General features: G+C 31.1%; 1 protein-coding gene across 2 annotated transcripts in view; it reads right to left on the bottom strand.

Moving 5' to 3' along the window:
• Positions 1-286: 286 nt before the first annotated feature.
• Positions 287-18,114, bottom strand: part of LOC126768542 (elongation of very long chain fatty acids protein 7-like) — a 41,079-nt gene continuing 23,251 nt past the window's right edge. Inside the window, exons 1-6 of one of the 2 annotated variants that reach the window (XM_050486719.1) lie at positions 6,479-6,575; positions 5,600-5,743; positions 4,082-4,272; positions 3,032-3,112; positions 2,509-2,808; positions 287-2,084 (exon numbers count right to left, since the gene is read on the bottom strand). In XM_050486719.1, the coding sequence (XP_050342676.1) occupies positions 1,800-2,084; positions 2,509-2,808; positions 3,032-3,112; positions 4,082-4,272; positions 5,600-5,696 (954 nt within the window). In that variant the 5' untranslated portion in view covers positions 5,697-5,743; positions 6,479-6,575 and the 3' untranslated portion in view covers positions 287-1,799. Of the gene's footprint in view, positions 2,085-2,508; positions 2,809-3,031; positions 3,113-4,081; positions 4,273-5,599; positions 5,744-6,478; positions 6,576-18,114 lie in introns of those variants that run through there. The other variant, XM_050486718.1, reaches the window with a different exon arrangement.

Below are 18,114 nucleotides of genomic sequence, written 5' to 3'. Positions count from 1 at the left end.
TAGCAGCATTACACCTGTTGAACACAGTATATTTTGATTGAACATAAAACCGTAGATTATACTGTTATGTATTCATTAGGAATAACTTTGCTCCTACGCCTGAACTCTTTCCGGTCAAGTCGGATAGAGAGTACATCTGTGTTTGCGCACACACTTGTGCACTATAATATCTCCTGCGTAGTTGGCTAATCTTTCTTGAGATTAGCCGCCGTGGCCGAAATCGGTCTGGAGGACATTATTATTATATTATTATAATAAGGAATAAATAAAACAACAGCGATGAAGGTATATAACATTGTAATTGAACCCGATCACTAGTTTTAGTACTATGATAACATTTGTATACATCTATATACATACAGAAATAAAGTGTATATATTTATTGTATAAAAAACTAACAGCGTATTTTAGAGATAGAATACCTTATAGACATAATTTATCACATTTATGAAGAATATTTAAAATGATAGAATTAAAACAACTCACGAAATTAATATATATATATAATATAAATATATATATTAATTAAAAACATTAACATAATTATTATGCCTCATTGTTAATATACTTTAATGTATTGCTTTACATTACTTGGAAGACAATTTATTTCACTCGTAATTTCAAACTCGATAATTTTCAAACTTATTGTGCGAATAATCGATTACATTACTGTGCTATACCAATCCAACAACTCTTTTTAAAGTACCGGTGAAAATTCAATGCTATTGTGGCATGGTTTTAATTTATGAATAACTGGCGATTATATTTGATACTTAATTCATATTCAATTTATGTGTTACCGGATTTTATATGTATTATCTTTCAAATTTCTCTAGATAAATGCTATGAACGTCTTTTCTATAATTAATGAATGATCAAATTAATATAATAAAATATTTCGTCACAATCAGGAAACACACACACACAGCGCATATTTTGTATGGTCTCTCTTTATGTCTCACTCGTAAAAAAATTAAAAGCTTAAATTGATATGATTTTCGATTTGCCATATCACTAACATTTCATGGTCGTGTTCTGCAATGGGATTTGAGTTTTGTTCGAGTTATTTTTACAATTTCGAATTATAAGAGTTCCCATCAGGCGGTATGAAAGTTACACAATTTTATTGAACATATTGAATAGCATGTAAAACAAATAAAAACAAAATGCTTAGAAAAGTATTAAAATTATACAATGTTTTTAAAACTATCGTACTTATATACAAAACTATCTAGATCTATTTTCAAATTATTTAGTGGTCAACAGAAAATCATTTATCAAAATAAAATTAATAAATATTTTCTATGCCCACTTTATTCTATATGGCTTAATATAATTATTGGTAAATATGACCAAAAATAAAATAGCCTATCAAACATAAGTACTAGCCATTATAACTAGATTATGTTTAATATTTGTATTCAAAAACCCATAAATATAAAATTGGTAACCAAGTTATGACTATCACCAAAAATTGTTTTTTTTTTTTAGATATCTAATACTATAATAATCAAGAAGTATAAAAATATACTTCAGAGGTTTATAGTTTTCTTCTTTGCATCTACGAATTTTTACCTTATAATATAAGATAGCATGATAAATTCCTTTAACGTCCTGTAGGATTAAATCCTTTTTGGAAACACTTTTGGTGTGGTATTTTTTTACCGGCTTCGTTTAAAACTTCAAATCATTCCGAGTCTAGTCATCGAAATTAATGAACATTTTAATATTTAAAAACCTATAAAATATGGTACACGTATTAAGATAGAACATTCACATAATAAACCTATACCCTTGTTTTAATCAATCTTCTTTCCTGCATTCAGGATTCCGTTCACAATGCCATTTTCAGATTTAACACCATTTGCAATTCCATTTGACTTTGTATGTTTATTGATGACATCTTCATTTTGCTTAACTTTTTTTTTGTCTCCTGGTTTACCATAGGCCTTGTAATAAAAGTCGTAGAACAGGTAGTAAAAGAAGATGGAGTTTGGGAGGGTAAAGACGACAGACCAGCGAGGATAACCGCATTCGTAGAAGAGTAACTGGGAGGAATGAATAAAAGCGATGCAGAACTGGAGCTGAAATGTGAAAAAAACAAGTAATTTATTCAGTTGCAAAGGTTTAAAAATCATTAAAATATAATTAAAGATAAATCGAGAGTGTGTGTATGTGTGTTATGTGAGTGTGAGTCTGTATAACATTTGAAACTCAAGTTCAACAGACAATAAAATCCCGAGATGATTATATAGTGTAACTGGAACGAACTCGTTATTAAGGATAATAGTTGGAAGTAATCCAAACCAAGTATTTAAGATGATTGAAATGAGATAAGATTAATAATTAAGCCGATTTTAATCCAATCAATTTGAGGAACATATCACTGAGGGTGGATAATTGTTCTTGTTGTAACGTATAGTGCAAAATAGTTTGCCTTAGCAGCTCGCATCCACTTTGCAACACTAAATACTAAATGCTACTAAAATTTCAATAAAAACATCTTACCATTTGCAATGTCGTGATATATTTCTTCCAGAATAAGAATTTCTGGTATTGAGGTCCCATTGCCGCCAGCATATAATATGTGTACATTATTATATGAACGAAGGAGTTGATGACTCCTATCAGAGTTCCATGGCCTCCAGGATAGTACTTTGTCGCTCCCCATGATATCATGGGCATCACGGTGTGGTGGTACAAATGTAAAAAGGTGATCTGACGTTCTTTCTTTCGTATAACGAAGAACACCGTGTCGAGTAGTTCTGACATTTTCGCAAGGAAATAGATGTAAACACCACGTGCTACCTAGAATATAAAATATTATTTGTAAGACGAGGAGTGCGAGCACTAAAAAGTTTATAGATAAAATATAACTTTATGTGATAACTATATATATATATATATATATATATATATATATATATATATATATATATGGGTATTGGATATTATGGGTATGATTTTAATTTAAGTTAAGTAAGTAATAGTTATTATATATTATTTTAAGTTAAGTAGTAATATAATTTACCCTTAACGCTTCAGGTGTTGTCGAAGGATCGACTGGTTGACATTTCCAACTATAAGTCCTCAACCAACCAGCGTCGAGGCCCTGAAAACAAAATTAAATATTATAAAAAAAACACTATCAATTATTATTATTAATAATCCATCCGTTTTCGTTATTTCAAATTAAAATGTCAGGCTAGTTTGTGCACTGATTTGTCAGACTTTACTTCGGCTGACACCTGAATGTAGACCTTAGATCTATTAGTTGAATTTTGCAACACCTCCAGCTGAAATTGGTTCGCAATTTTCTATACCAACCAAATTTATATAATTAATTCAAATCTTTTGACGAGCCGGTTGACGTGGTTGGTAGATACTTGCCTTTCACGCCGAAGGTTGTGGGTTCGATTTCCACCCAGGACAGACATTTGTGTGCATGAACATGTGTGTTTGTCCTGAGTCTGGGTGTAATTATCTATATAAGTATGTATTTACAAAAGAAAAATAGTATATGTAGTATATCAGTTGTCTGGTTTCCATAGCACAAGCTTTGTACAAGCTTGTTTTGGGATCGGCCATCTGGGCCGTGTGTGAAAAATGTCCCAGGATATAATAATAATTATTATTATTTGCCTTAATAATTAACAAACTACGACAAATCTCTTGTCTTAATGATTCTTTTATATTACGTCTTATAATTTTCTAAGTTTACACAGTTTTGATATTTACAAATAAAGTTATAGGCAATAGTATGACACACGAGTACCAAAAATTTAAATAAATTCTAAAATTGATAATTAATTATAACACCAAGTTACATTCCAAACAAATTTTATTTGAACCGAAATTTTAAAAATATTAATTGCAAAGCAAAGTATAATATAGATATAGTATAGAAGAATCTATATTTTTTTTTGTATAATTTTCTTGGTAGAATTAAGGTAGAAACCAAGATTATCTGGTAAGAAATTCAGTTGTCAGCCTCGACATAATTGTTAATTTAAGTTAAATGAACATTAGTTATTATTTTTAACGTTAAATTATATTTCATTTTAGTTTATTGAATGCGAACCTCGTAAAACAACCAGCAGCTAACTAAAACTTGTATGAAATTGTAGACCACCAAGGTCTTCTGTAGTTGATAAGGTTTTTTGTCGGCCATGTAACGTGGACCCCATTTCAGTGTGAAATATAGGTATAGCCCTATAATGGTGAGACCCGGTATCGGGCTTTTGATGAGGAACCAATCATTAGTTCGGGGATCTGAAAATAGAAAAGGCATAAATGAGAATGAATTTTATTATTCTTAGGTATAACTATTTCGGATATCTCCATACAAGTTTACCATTAAAAAAGTGGGTTTTTGAATTTTATGTTAATAATTTAAAAACCGAACATTGTGTTAGTGAGTAACGACTGGAGATACAGATATGTTTTAAATGACATGTTTTTGAATATTTTTAAATTAAAATTTTATGAAAATTATTTTAATATTATTACAATTTATTTTATATCTATTCAATTCAGTAAGCAGGAATTTCGAAAAAATATAAAAATAAATTATAACCAAAATATTACATTTATTCAAACGATAAAATCTTACAAAAAATAAGCAGCTCATTATAATGTCCTTCGTCAATCGCAATAAAAATATCACAATAAATACGACAAAAAATCCGACATTTCGAATAAATTACTAGCATTACTTAGTAATTTATTCGAAATGTTATTAAAAACAATATCAAAGTATCAAGGTAAACGCCTTGAGGCCTTGACATTGACATAATAGGCTTGTATTTTATCAGCTTAAGTCAAAATGATAATTACGGATCCGTTTTAGGCCTTGTATATTGAATAACATGTTTGTCAAAACAAGATCTCGTGTCTATATATGTTTAACAAATTACTGAGTTACTGAAAAAGCTTTAACAGATTATTTGTTTTGATTAATTGAATTTGAAAAACAATTGAAATCAACAAAATATTTTTCAATACTCTTTTGAAAATAACATATATTAAATTATTATATTTGTTATTAGAAACAATGGCTACATAAGATATTTGAGAACGTAAAAGAACTTTCCTAAAGCAGCTTTTTGAATATTACGAGAAAAAATATTTAAGATGTGATTTTTGATGAAAAAAAGTTAATATCGTAAACAAACATAATGCTTTTTTATTCACCGCTTTAACTCCTTAAGAACTTGTTAACAAAAACTAAATTCAATTCACTAGGGTTTTTAATTAAAAAATCTTTTGCATTGCGATTCACAGAGAAGAACATCCGTTAAAGAAAAACAAATACTGAGGTGTTTTTATATGTTTAATAGTTTATGAACTACTTTACAATTGCTTCTAATTCTGAGTAGTTTTTAAAATAGGTCTAGGTCTTACGAATTTTCCACCAACCTTAAGATGTTATGTCCCTTGTACCTGCAGTTACGAAGGCTCACTCACCCTTCAAATCGGAATACAATGTTACTATAAGTCGGTGATACCTTTTTATAAATTATTTAATTTACATTCTCGTGGTAAATTAAAATCGAATAGAATTAAGGGAGATAAAAGAGATAAAAAAAAAAATATTTACCAGCTAATTCAACAAACAGGCGATTGTATGTTTTCGCGAATGAGTTGTTCGAGAGCGCCATCTTCTCTCCGCTCGAATATTCAATTCCAACTGTCATGAGAGGTTTTCACGCATTTTACTGACGACTGCAAAATTTTATTAAGCCTGAAAATAAAAAAAATAATATATAATTATAAAATATTGTTAAAACATATATCTTTATTAATAAAAAAAATGGAAAAAGTATCCTTTGCCCCAAATACAAGGAATACGCAAGGAAAATTTTTTTTAAAGTAAGACAAATATAACATTACATAAAACACACGTATGAAAATTAAGATCTTTATACGAACGTAATTCTCAAAAAATTCGAACAATATTATTGTAATGCACTTATTAACATAAATATAAAATAATTTAAATATTAATCATTTTTATTATTATTGTCTTATTAACTTTATTCAAAGACTTTTAAATAATTTTATGTCAATTTTTGATATAATTTTTATATATTATTTTCTTAGAATGTTCTCTGTTGTATACTTAGCACTATTTACACTGTTTTTTTTATTTATATATTTGTAATCAACGCCGCTTATGTTCACAGTTAAGATTTATATATCAAATATGGCTATAGAGAGATTACATAATTTATGTAAAAAAAACAGATAAAACTTATTGTACTTATATAAAATTATATATGTGTGCACGTATTTACATATATCCATTTGAGTTTGTATGTTTAATTAAATGTTCAAATTTAGGATCATCGATTTACTAATAAGCCAGTCCAATTAGCCATACATTTAAGAAGAAATCTCATGATTTTAATAGAAACTGACATCCACTAGGCACTACACATTTTTTATATGTTGGTCATAATTTGGATAAATAACTTACTTATCATAATTTATCTAACACATAACTACCCGAATTTTATTTTATTACGTGTTTCGGTTATACTACAGGCAAACATTGGTTAGTCTGACACACTTCCTTACGTTAAAAAGGCTTTGACGCAACTGAGTACTGACGCCCCTATACCCCCGTTTACCCTTCGGCGCCATTTTGGTAACGCGAGATAGCAAGGGAAACATACTGTATAGGCTGCCAGATTTGTACCCCCACTTTTTTGTCAATGATATACTTTAATTTTAAACTTCATGCAAATTAATACAAGACATTGAAATAGTAAAATTATTTCTATATTGTCTATTTATAAGACCGAAAGCAGCAATTAATTGGTATGAAGTGTTCAGTTCAGTTTTTTGTTCGCTGTTTGTTAATTGATTTTATTTTTTATATGTTTGGTAGGTATTAACACACACTGGTGTTGCAAATAAAAACATTTTGAAAACAAGAAAAACAAGTTTATGTAAGTTTTTCTCAAATTTTCAATAATAATTATGGTAGAACGATCAATGAGCGAACACTAGTCTTTAAAACTATATATTAAAATTGGTATTCGGTATATCGAACAATTCTCTACGAACATCGCGTCAAAGTTGGTATTTCTTCATATTAAGCAATACTAGCATTTCAATCAAAGGACTGTTATTCGATATTAGCTATTCAAAAAACTGAAACTGTATCTACTATATTATAAAAAAAACATCTTCACTTCTTTCCAGTCCTACTTAAGTCGAGTAATTATAATTATATATTAACTTATTTAATTTACAGTAGCTATTCTTAACTTTTAATTATATATTTAAGGCTTTAATGTAAATATTTCAATTTACTTCAAATTAAGGATGATCTTTTGGTCTGTCAATGTTTTTGTAATTTATTTTCAATAAATTCGTAAGACGACAATACTAATTGGAATAGGTAAGGTAATCACTAAAAAAGACTCAAAAAGTTTCAACTACCAATTAATAAATTTAAATCTCATGTAAAAATAAAATTTTATATAGATGATGAAATAGCGTGGCCTTAGCATTCGTTGATTATTATGCAAAATAAATAATTATTATTTATATATAATTAACATTACTATGTAATTAACTTGTACTTCGTGTAATTCTACATTCCAAACCGTAAATAACTTTCAGGTTAATTTATTCGTTTCAAATGACGATTCATAAGTGCTTGAAAATTAAGCTCTAATTGAATAAAGTATAATTTGATTTGTTATTTTATATTTCACACCTTACGATGCCTTGATAATATGTCATGCCATGCATAAAAAGTCTGACGAAAAAAATATTTTAATATTCTCACAATACACAATACAATCGGACTCTATCAATCTCCATAATATCCACTTGGAGATTGGGCTTTGGCCAAGGCCGTCTGGGTAGGTAACTCTTCTCGCATATTCTAATGTCAAACAGCAATACGTAGTATTGTTTCCGTTGCAAGAGTGAGAGTGAGTAACTGTAAGTACAGGAACACGGGATATGACATCTTAGTTCCCACAGTTGGTGACGCATTGGTGATTTAAGAAACGTTTTATATTTCTGACGGTAATGTCTATGGACGGTGGTGACTTCTTACCATAAGATAGCTCATCTGCTTGTCTATATTATAAAGAAAAAATATATATACGCATACGTATATACCATACCATGTCAGTGTCTCGATGTTTGTATTTTACGTATAATACAGAAATACAGATTTACCTAGTAAAGTCGCATTATGCAGTTTAGTGACACGAAACTCGGAAAACGTCATATACATGTCATTGATATGTAATTATTGTTAGCGACCTCGATGATCTTAACTCAACAATCGTTTAAGTATAATTAATAAACACGCGTTAAACAAAACAGCATCGGGGATTCATTTGCTTGTTAATATTACAATGATTTTAATAAGTAAAAGTAACGACGATATAAATGATAGCTTATTAAAAGTAATACAATTATTTTAAAATTAAAAATTAATTAATTGATTAGTTAACGATAAATATCACAAAACAAACTTTTTATATGACTTGAGAATTAAACGAACACTGCTTAATTATATCCAATTAAAATTATTTATTTTTATTAATTATTTTTTATTATTGTTCTAAAATATATAATTGTTAAATTTGAAACAAAAAAAAATGCCGCTGAGTTTCTTTCGCCAATTTTTCTCAAGCTTGAGAGGCTTTTTTGTGAACTGACGGCAAATTTTAACAATTAATACTTAAGTTTAACGCTTCTTGCACGTTTTCCTGCCTTGCCATCGACTTTATATAAAAGTTAAATCACATGGATTGAATTCCATAAACATTGTTTCCATAAGTATTGTTGACAAACATTAGACCGTTAACGATTGGATCAAATTACTGTCTATTTGTGGAAAATACGTGTGTTATATAATAAACGGGTATAATTTATATGATATAATAGGTAGTATTCAAATTCGTTACAACGCATCAACATTGATCAATGTCAAAATATAAACAAGACGTTTAAATTAAGAATTTTCAAACCGTTATGAAATTGAGAATTTCAAAAATAGAGTCAAAGACTTAATTTGTATATCATTAAAACTGAATATATAGAGCCAAGATGACTCAGTTGATAGAACATACAAATTTCCACAATAATCGCAGCTCGTACCCGAGAAAAACCACTGTACCATAATAAGGCTTGGATGCCTTGTTGGTCTAGCTAGATGTAAGGTCGCAGACCCAGAGGTCCTGGGTTCGGGAAAATAGACAGAAAATAGAAATTATTGGGTTTTTCTGTCGAAAATTCTGAATAGGAGCATGGAGTCTGGATATTGGTATTGTGTACACTCCCGTGCCTCGGAAAGCACGTAAAGCCGTTGGTTCTGTGCCTGAATTCCAGTCGTATCGAATTACCGTCCCATCGGATTATGAGAGTTAGGGAATAGATGGTGCATTCACCAGTGTTTGTACACACACTATAATATGTCCTGCGCAGTTGGCTCATCTCTCTTGAGATTGACCGCCGTGGCCAAAATCAGGCTGGAGGACCTTATTATAATAAGGCTATAAATTTGGAATAATACACTGCCATTATAAAAAACAATTTGTCATCGTTTTGCCCTGTACACTGGCTCACTCATCCACCATCACCATAGAGATATTAAATAATGGATACGTTTGATACCTACATCGTTGTTCCAATATACGATTATTATGTCAATCAGTAGTCAATTTGTATTATAAGCTGATTCTTGATCCGGTTTTCTCTGTATATTTAAGAAACGTGGAAAATTTGAGAGTAGTATAACTTATTATATAATAACCTTAATATGAATTGTCATTTACTTTTGTAAGTTTATATATTTTATATTTTGATTAAATCATTAAAGGATAGTTTTTTAGCGAAGTACAAGCGAAAAAATAAATAAAACTGTACGTCTTCTCGCCCTTTTCAAAATATTTCCGAAAAACTATATATCACATTCTTTATTTTTTTAAATGTTTTCTTAATAAAGTTATGTTTGTTTTAAAAGTATAAATTTATTAAAGGATATAAGATTGCTTGGATATCTTGAAAAAGCTTGGAACGCTTGTTTGCGAAAAGTTATATTGTTCAATTAGTGATTTCATGGATGATATCACTTGGGAATTAAATGATAGCCTTCTGGCTATATATTTTTCTGAAAATTTGGTAACAAGATATCATAAAAAAAACCGTTATATTTTTGCCGGTTCTTCTCAGGTCAGGGTATTTCATTTCCGAAGCGGTGGTAGTTTCTAATTTGATAATAATTAAGTAAGTGTGCTTCTACATTGAATAAAGTATTTTGATTTTGAAAAATTTTCAAATGTCCTAAAAATTCTTTAGACTGTCCGTCTTATAATATCAAATGGATGTTGGGTGTCATCGGTTAATACCTTTCACAACAAATACATCAAAATCGTCTACTTCCGTCATTTATAGAATATAACAAAAAAAGACAATAGATAACCTAATGAACCTGAATAGCGGTAGCGAGCCGTCTCCATTTTACATGGGTATAATATTAATGTTAAACATGCAAAAATCGAACGATGTCATGGAATAATACAAAGAGTGAATTTTTATTTCTTCATATGCAATCATTAAAAAGTAAAGCAAAGAAACAGCGTGTAAATGTTTCACTGTTCTGCTAAGGTCAGATCCTCTCTAAAGAAGGCTTGGATTTGCTCCAGAACTTCTTTAGACCGTCCAGTCCGTCCACAATGCTACTCCACTCAGCAGTGAAGGATACATATTTGGCAGAATTTTAATCCGACTTTTAACTTTCCTAACGACGTGCTTCACCATCACAATACTTTTTGATTTCCGGTTAAGATTCATGTGTTCTAACAATTAACACATCTCGACTAGTGATAATAAATACAGTACAGTACAGTAACAGCCTGTTAATGTCCCACTGCTATTCTAAGGCCTCCTCTCCCTTTTTGAGGAGAAGGTTTAGAGCTTATTCCACCACGCTGCTCCAATGCGGGTTGGTAGAATACACATGTGACATAATTTAAATTAAATTAGACACATGCAGGTTTCCTCACGATGTTTTCCTTCCCGTCAAGCTCGAGATAAATTATAATAACAAATTAAGCACATGAAAATTCAGTGGTGCTTACCCGGCTTTGAACTCACGATCATCGGTTAAGATTCACGCGTTCTATCCACTAGGCGATGGCCTAGCCGCGATGTCGGCTCGGTGATAATAAATGACTATGCAAATTTAAATGACGCCAAACAAAGTGGGCAAAAAGCAACCTGAAAGTTAAGTCACCTTCGCCTGTAGACATGTGTACTGCACGAAGCAAAAACCATTCCTTAAAACGTCAAACGCCTTTGGATCAAAAATATTTTACGTACCTGTTATTAGAGTACATTAACTCAAAATTATTATCAGAAATCATCTTCTTAAAAACGAATACTAAGTTTATAATAAATAACAAACAAAAATTAACTAACAAAATACTAAAGTTATAATAATAGAACATTTAATTAACTATAAAAAAAAACTTGACAATGAACTTGCTTAATCCAAAATATCATCGGGTCGTTACTCTCACTATCGCAATTACAAACATTCGCATTACATCAACTTGCAAATGCACCTATGTGTTAACTTTCGCAATATTCATTCATACCTGCAGTAAAGCATCTTACACCGACACAGACCAGGCTAATCTGGTCTATCCCCTCTAAGTATGAAACAAGAAGCAGATGAAACTAAAAGTTCTTTCGTATTGGTTGTATTGTCCACCAACCAATATTTAATTTTCAGTCGTTTGAACTTATGTGTTTTGTAATAAGGTTTAAATTTAAATGGCTGTAATGTTAAGTCCACTTGTTTCGACACTGCCTCGGTCCGCTGCGTGTCCTAAATACCGCGCTCCACAGAATACCGCTCGGAAATCCCACTCTCACTCATATTACAAATAATGCGTAGGTACACTGGTTCAGTATATATACTTATATTACGGAAATACTTAAATTTATATTTACGTGATAACTCAGACGCTATCAATGTTTTTCCATAGTTGTAGTCAGTCAGGTGAAAAACAATACTAATAGGTTTTTAATGGCTAAATCCGAGGCGAGTCAAAATATATTTTCCTAAACAATAGTTCAATAACATTCGTATTAAAAAAACTAACAATTATCAAGATACGTTCAATTCTTAATTAGCGCGCACAGTGGTCTTGATACTTGTTCGATATAATCAATTAAAGAGTTTAATGATAATAATAACTACACATTATAACTATCATTACCATTGAAATATATTTATTGTTTCCTAAATAATAACCAAAGATTTAGAATATAATTGTACTTTCCCTGTCATGTAATTTTAAGTAGCTACTCGTAGTTGATGTCCTAAATCTAAGCAAAAACATAACGACACTTTAACTATGTAGTACTTCGAATTGGAGATCAGAGACATTTTGTAAGTTTGCCGCCAAATGTATTTTCAACTGATCTTCTTCATCATTTATGATACAGTCTACAACTCGCTTAGGTATATATGTATATATTTATTTTCGTATAGTATAGGTTGCCGAACGAGTATGGGCCACCTGATGGTAGGTGGTCACCAATGCCAATATACATTGGCATAGTAAGAAATGTTAACCATCGCTTACATCGTCAATGCACCACCAACATTGGGAAATAAGTTGTTATGTCCGTTGTGCCTATATTTACACTGGCTCACTCACCCTTCAAACCGGAACACCACAATAACAAGAACTGCTGTTTTGCGGTTGAATATCTAATGAATGGGTGGTGCCTACGCAGACGGGCTTGCTCAAAGCCCTACGAACAGTAGATGGTACCATGTATGACTTTGAATAAACATTTATTGACAACACCTAATAATTTTTGAAAATTATTTAACGGCTGGCTGCATTCATGCGTACGACAAAAAACTATGATGAATTCGGTTTCGGTAATATAATTTTTGTCTGTCTGTTTATCCAGGCCAGTCTCGGCTAAAAATTAAGTAAGTTAGAAGGCATGCAATTTCATATACAAGCTTCTGGTTATAAATAAATAAATAAGTATTACAGTATTTTTGAAAATTTACCCCCTAAGAATTCGTCACGAAATTTAATCAAAATTGAATTAAGCAGTAAATTTACAAAGCTAACTTTACGGTAGTTGGTATAGAGTTGAAAATTTAAAATACTTCCATAACATATATTATATTCTCCATAACCAGATATAATGCAAGAAATGCATGGCTTTACGTAAGACGGGTTTTAGTATGTCATCGATATTGATTACAAATCAAGTTTAGTTTTCAATAGTTTTTATTAGACAAGAGCTTCCTATAGTTCAAACATCATTGTATATGGAATAAATTTTATGTTAAAATAGAAAAGCATGACGAACAGGCCTCCTGATGAGTTATAATACCGATATTGATTTTATTATTAAGATTATTTGGAGTAACAAGGACAAAAATAAAAAAACGCCTTTATGTCCTGTTTATATTTGAAAAATCCATACTATACAATAATATGATGCAAATAACAGCTAAAAAAGGGCAAAGACGAAGCGAAAAATGTATCTTATAAGTGTTCTACTCATAGCATTGTCAACTAAAGCTTGTGGCCTATTATGTACTGTTATTTATATTTGTATATATAATATACACACATATAAAAATCGATTCTAAAAATTACGAAATACGAGATATGCCTTATTTCATAGGCAAGTTTTAGGTCAATAACAAAATATTTAAGGTGTGATTGTAACCACTAACCATTTATTTACCACAAAACTTAAGCCGCAAGTTTGAGCGATTCGACCTTAACCGCAAACTGAAATGAGTACACTAATGATAAACATGCTTATGAATTTTTTGGTAACTGAAAACCATAGCGAACTCTACACTGATAGCTTAGCCATAGTCTTAATATTATAATATTACTGTATGTAAGTTTAACTCGTCCATTTAGAAGCTAACTTAGTAGCACAATCCCGACACCCAGTACATATAAGATAGGGAGTAGACGCATGAGGTGGGGACCTCGCGTCACCGATTTCAGACTACTCGGAGGAAAATAGCAACCGGGATGGCCTCTTACTGCCATATGCACCAGCGAGGAGTACGGGGGGGGAGCACAAAGAGTAAGCAAAGCATGGGAGGGGCCACGGGCATAATATCGACACGATTTTACACCCTCCCTAATCCATGCCGAAGGCTACCATCATCATCATATATAGGCGGTGGTTTTAGTGGGTAAGGTAATCCCACATAACCTGGTTGCCATGTTTAGATAAGCATTGATTTTTCTCTTTCTATCATGATTGATTTAACATCCGAAACAAGAAGACACGGTTTAACTAATCACTAGCTAAACAACGTTTCAACACGTCATATTTTGATTTTCACCCATTAAGATAAGTATATATTTTTTAAGTCAAATGTCAATTACATTACTTCCCTGTTCTGTTTATTTAATTTTCATATATCTCAAAGAATGTATCGACTTTAGTTCCGTATCACTTAACCTTTTCAATGACTTTGACATTTCATATAATTGATCAGGATTTAAATATTTAAAAAAAAGGATATTTAGCTTTTACTTAATAAGAGCATATAAAAGGGATTGATTTGGAAAGAAATTGGCTTCAGATGCACTATATCAAAAGTCAGGACTACGCTATTGTGACATAAAAATTATTGTACATAAAATATATTATGAGTTAAAGAAAAAGTCCGACACCCTCGCAGCTGTCGGCCAAGTGAAATTTAATCTTATATATATCTGTATATACGTAATGATGCAGGTTACTGAAATAAACTTTAAAAATTCTTCGTAAAAATGGAGTGAGCCGAATGGAATATGAACACGTTGTTAGTTTTAAAAGCGTTAATAGCACCGCCAAGCAATGTCGCAGGTTCAACCTGACCTCTGACAAAATAGTAATATTCGTAATTTCTTTAAAAAGAGCAATGTTGTTATTAATAAAAAAAACATTTCAAAAGAAGTTACGGATGCTACAAGTATTCCTAAAGGTTAAACAATTATTTATTCTTAAATGACAAACTATTTAATCGATTGCGTTGCAACAAGGAAGAACTACCATTGTTGCAACCCGGGAAGTACGCAATGAGATATCATTGTTACTTCCTGATCAGAGTGGTGGTCTTTTGAAATGCTAAGGAAATATTTTGAAGGTTAAGAGTATCCACAATCTCCTTCGACTGTTTTGTGACTTCACCCACATGATATTATCGTCATAATTCGCCTGTGAGTGTCCCACTGATAGGCTAAGGCCTTCTTTCCTTTTTTGAAAACGTTTGGAAATTATTACACCACGTTACTCCAATACGGGTTGGTGGATTACATATGTGGCAGAATTTCAAAGACGGTTTGGAGCTTATTCCACCACGTTACTCCAATGCCGGTTGGTGGAAAATATTTGTGGCAGAATTTCAGTGAAATTGGACAATTTGCAGAAACCTGCAAGCACGAGTTAATAATTCATTAATTATTAACTCAAATTATATCATTCGCTTGCTTATCTTATTTTTTTTGCTGAGATGGCTCCGTAGTTTGTACACATGGTTTTTAACTGAATACTGAAGTTTCAAACATTAGCAGGAGCCACTGAGTTTTTATATACCTAATCCATTTTGTGCTCAATGATGAAAGAAAACATCGGGAGTTTCCTCCCGATATTTTCTTTCATGTATCCAATGAAATCACAATTCACCGATATTTTATATATATGAGGTCGATATAGTAATTTTCTCTTCAACTCATTTTTATTTCAACGTGTTCTTAATATTTCGATCTTCCTTTTGTCTTCTACCTATCATATTAACGAATATATCTATATATTTATACTATAGGACAATTACTTTTATAAACCAAAACCATTATTTTTAATACGACAAGACATTATTGATGCATTTTCTATATATATATTTTTTATTTTTTTTTATTTACAATGTTTCTTTGTTAGTTCGTTTAGATAAAATCTTGCTACTTAATTTGTACCAGTAACCTACACCTACCATAATAACCTTTACCTGATTCTACTCAGGATTGCCTCCAGACGAAAGACTTTCTCAACGGTCAACAGTAAAGACATTTTTTTATTTATTTATAAGCCTAACTATAAATTTATTTATATATTAAATTGGAGCGATGTTGGTCTTATGCCTAGCTTTAAAGTTTAGTATAAAAAACTTGGTAGCCTGGGCCCACTTTGGTCGTGTCTGTTTGATGTTCTTATGTCTATGAGCCAAGGTCTTAACATTTTGGTGAACCAGTTGGTCATCTACTTTCCTATGACTGACATAATGACCCCGTTTTATGTAATAATAACGAAATTCCTACGTAATGCTTGAAATTTCCCATGGTCGATTTCTTGTGTTTAATTGATTCGTTTTATATAATAAGTTTACATAAACCATGAATAATTATTTTAATAAAACTATAATGTATTCATATTTTATTTATTACGTTACATAGGCTTTGCAGTTAGATGATTAATGAATGAATCGCAATCATTTCGTAATAGCGACTACGTTTTCTATTTAAATATGGTATGTATGTAACTGGTTTTTTTAATAGTCTCGATAAACATAATATTTGAAAACAAAGTATTTTTTTAGGTAACAAACATTCATTGATTGAATAAAATGTTGATTGTAAATATTTTGTTTTTTGTTTAAGTAACAACCCATAATCTCTGATTAAATTCCTTCCATTCCCCTAATCAGGAGAGAAAGCCTCAGCCCAGTAGTGGGACATAAGCAGATTGTAACTTCTCTTAGATTTTAAGATATCGTACCAATAAATGCAGTACAGGGTTAGAAAAGTTTAAAAAAACTATATTACAAATAATAATGGATATAATCCTACTAAATAGGATAAGTATAATATTAAAACGTATTTTATAATCGTTCGTTTTTTGTTCTGTTGAAACATCTTAAATGAATACTTACTTAGCGTAAGTCATTTGAACCCTGTATTGCGAAGTACAAACATCGCTAATGTTAGTAATATGGGCGCAACATAACGCAAGTGTCCTACATAAAATACAAGTACATACGAGTACATAAAGACACTGCAAATAATCACAAGCACAAATGTATCCGATATTATAAGTTGAATGTACACTCAAAAATGCACGTGTGCAATAGTCATCCTACGAATTTAAGGAGTTACGGAAATACGGTTGTTTGACTATTTATACAGAACTAGTTAATTTCTTAGGGTAAGTAATTTTTAGTGGAAATCAACGATACCCGAGAAATAGGGAAAAACTAAAGTACATTTCTTGTGTCACAAGAACGATGCTCTTATAATCTCGTATACAATTTAAATTAAAGTCGAAAGTGTAAAGTAGTTCTATAGAAGACTAATGCGAAACTGATTTGACCTTTAACATGCGCAAACCGCGCAACATCTTCCTTCTATGGTGCTTTAATAATTTTAAAGGTTACCTGAACAATTTACTTCGTCAGCAAAAAATAATTTACAAAAAATATTAGACAAAATTTACAAACATGCAATTTATTTTTTGTTTTTAATTTGTGTTCGCAAAAAATCTACCGATCTAAATGAATAGATACGGATTCTCATATTATTAATTAAATAGAATTAAAATAGTACATTATTGTAATTAAGTTGCGTTTCGCATATAATTCGACGAATACAATCCCCACGTCTTTTTATTTTATCGATATACTTAATATTTTGTCGAATGAACTCTTTCCGGTCGTGTCGGATTGCCGTCCCATCGGATTATGAGAGTTAAGGAATAGAGAGTGCACCTGTGTTTGCGCACACACTTGTGCACTATAATATTTCCTGCCTAGTTGGAAATGCAGCTTGTGTGTGTGTTTACTCTCATTATCTGTTGTGATGGCAATAGGATACGACCGGAGAGTTCATACGCAGGACCAACGGCTTTACATGCCTTCCAAGGCAATAGAGTGTGACCTGGGATTTGAACCCAGGACCTCCGAGAATGCAGCCTTACATCTAGCCACTAGACCGACCAAAGGCAGTCGCCGATTAAGAGATAATTTATGATAAATGTTTTTGGCACTTAACATATTATATAATTATTTTTGACGAGCCGGTTGGCGTGGTTGGTAGA

Source organism: Nymphalis io, chromosome 5, assembly GCF_905147045.1.
Source record: "Nymphalis io chromosome 5, ilAglIoxx1.1, whole genome shotgun sequence".
NCBI lineage: Eukaryota > Metazoa > Arthropoda > Insecta > Lepidoptera > Nymphalidae > Nymphalis > Nymphalis io.
This window is presented reverse-complemented; position numbering and strand designations above follow the sequence as displayed.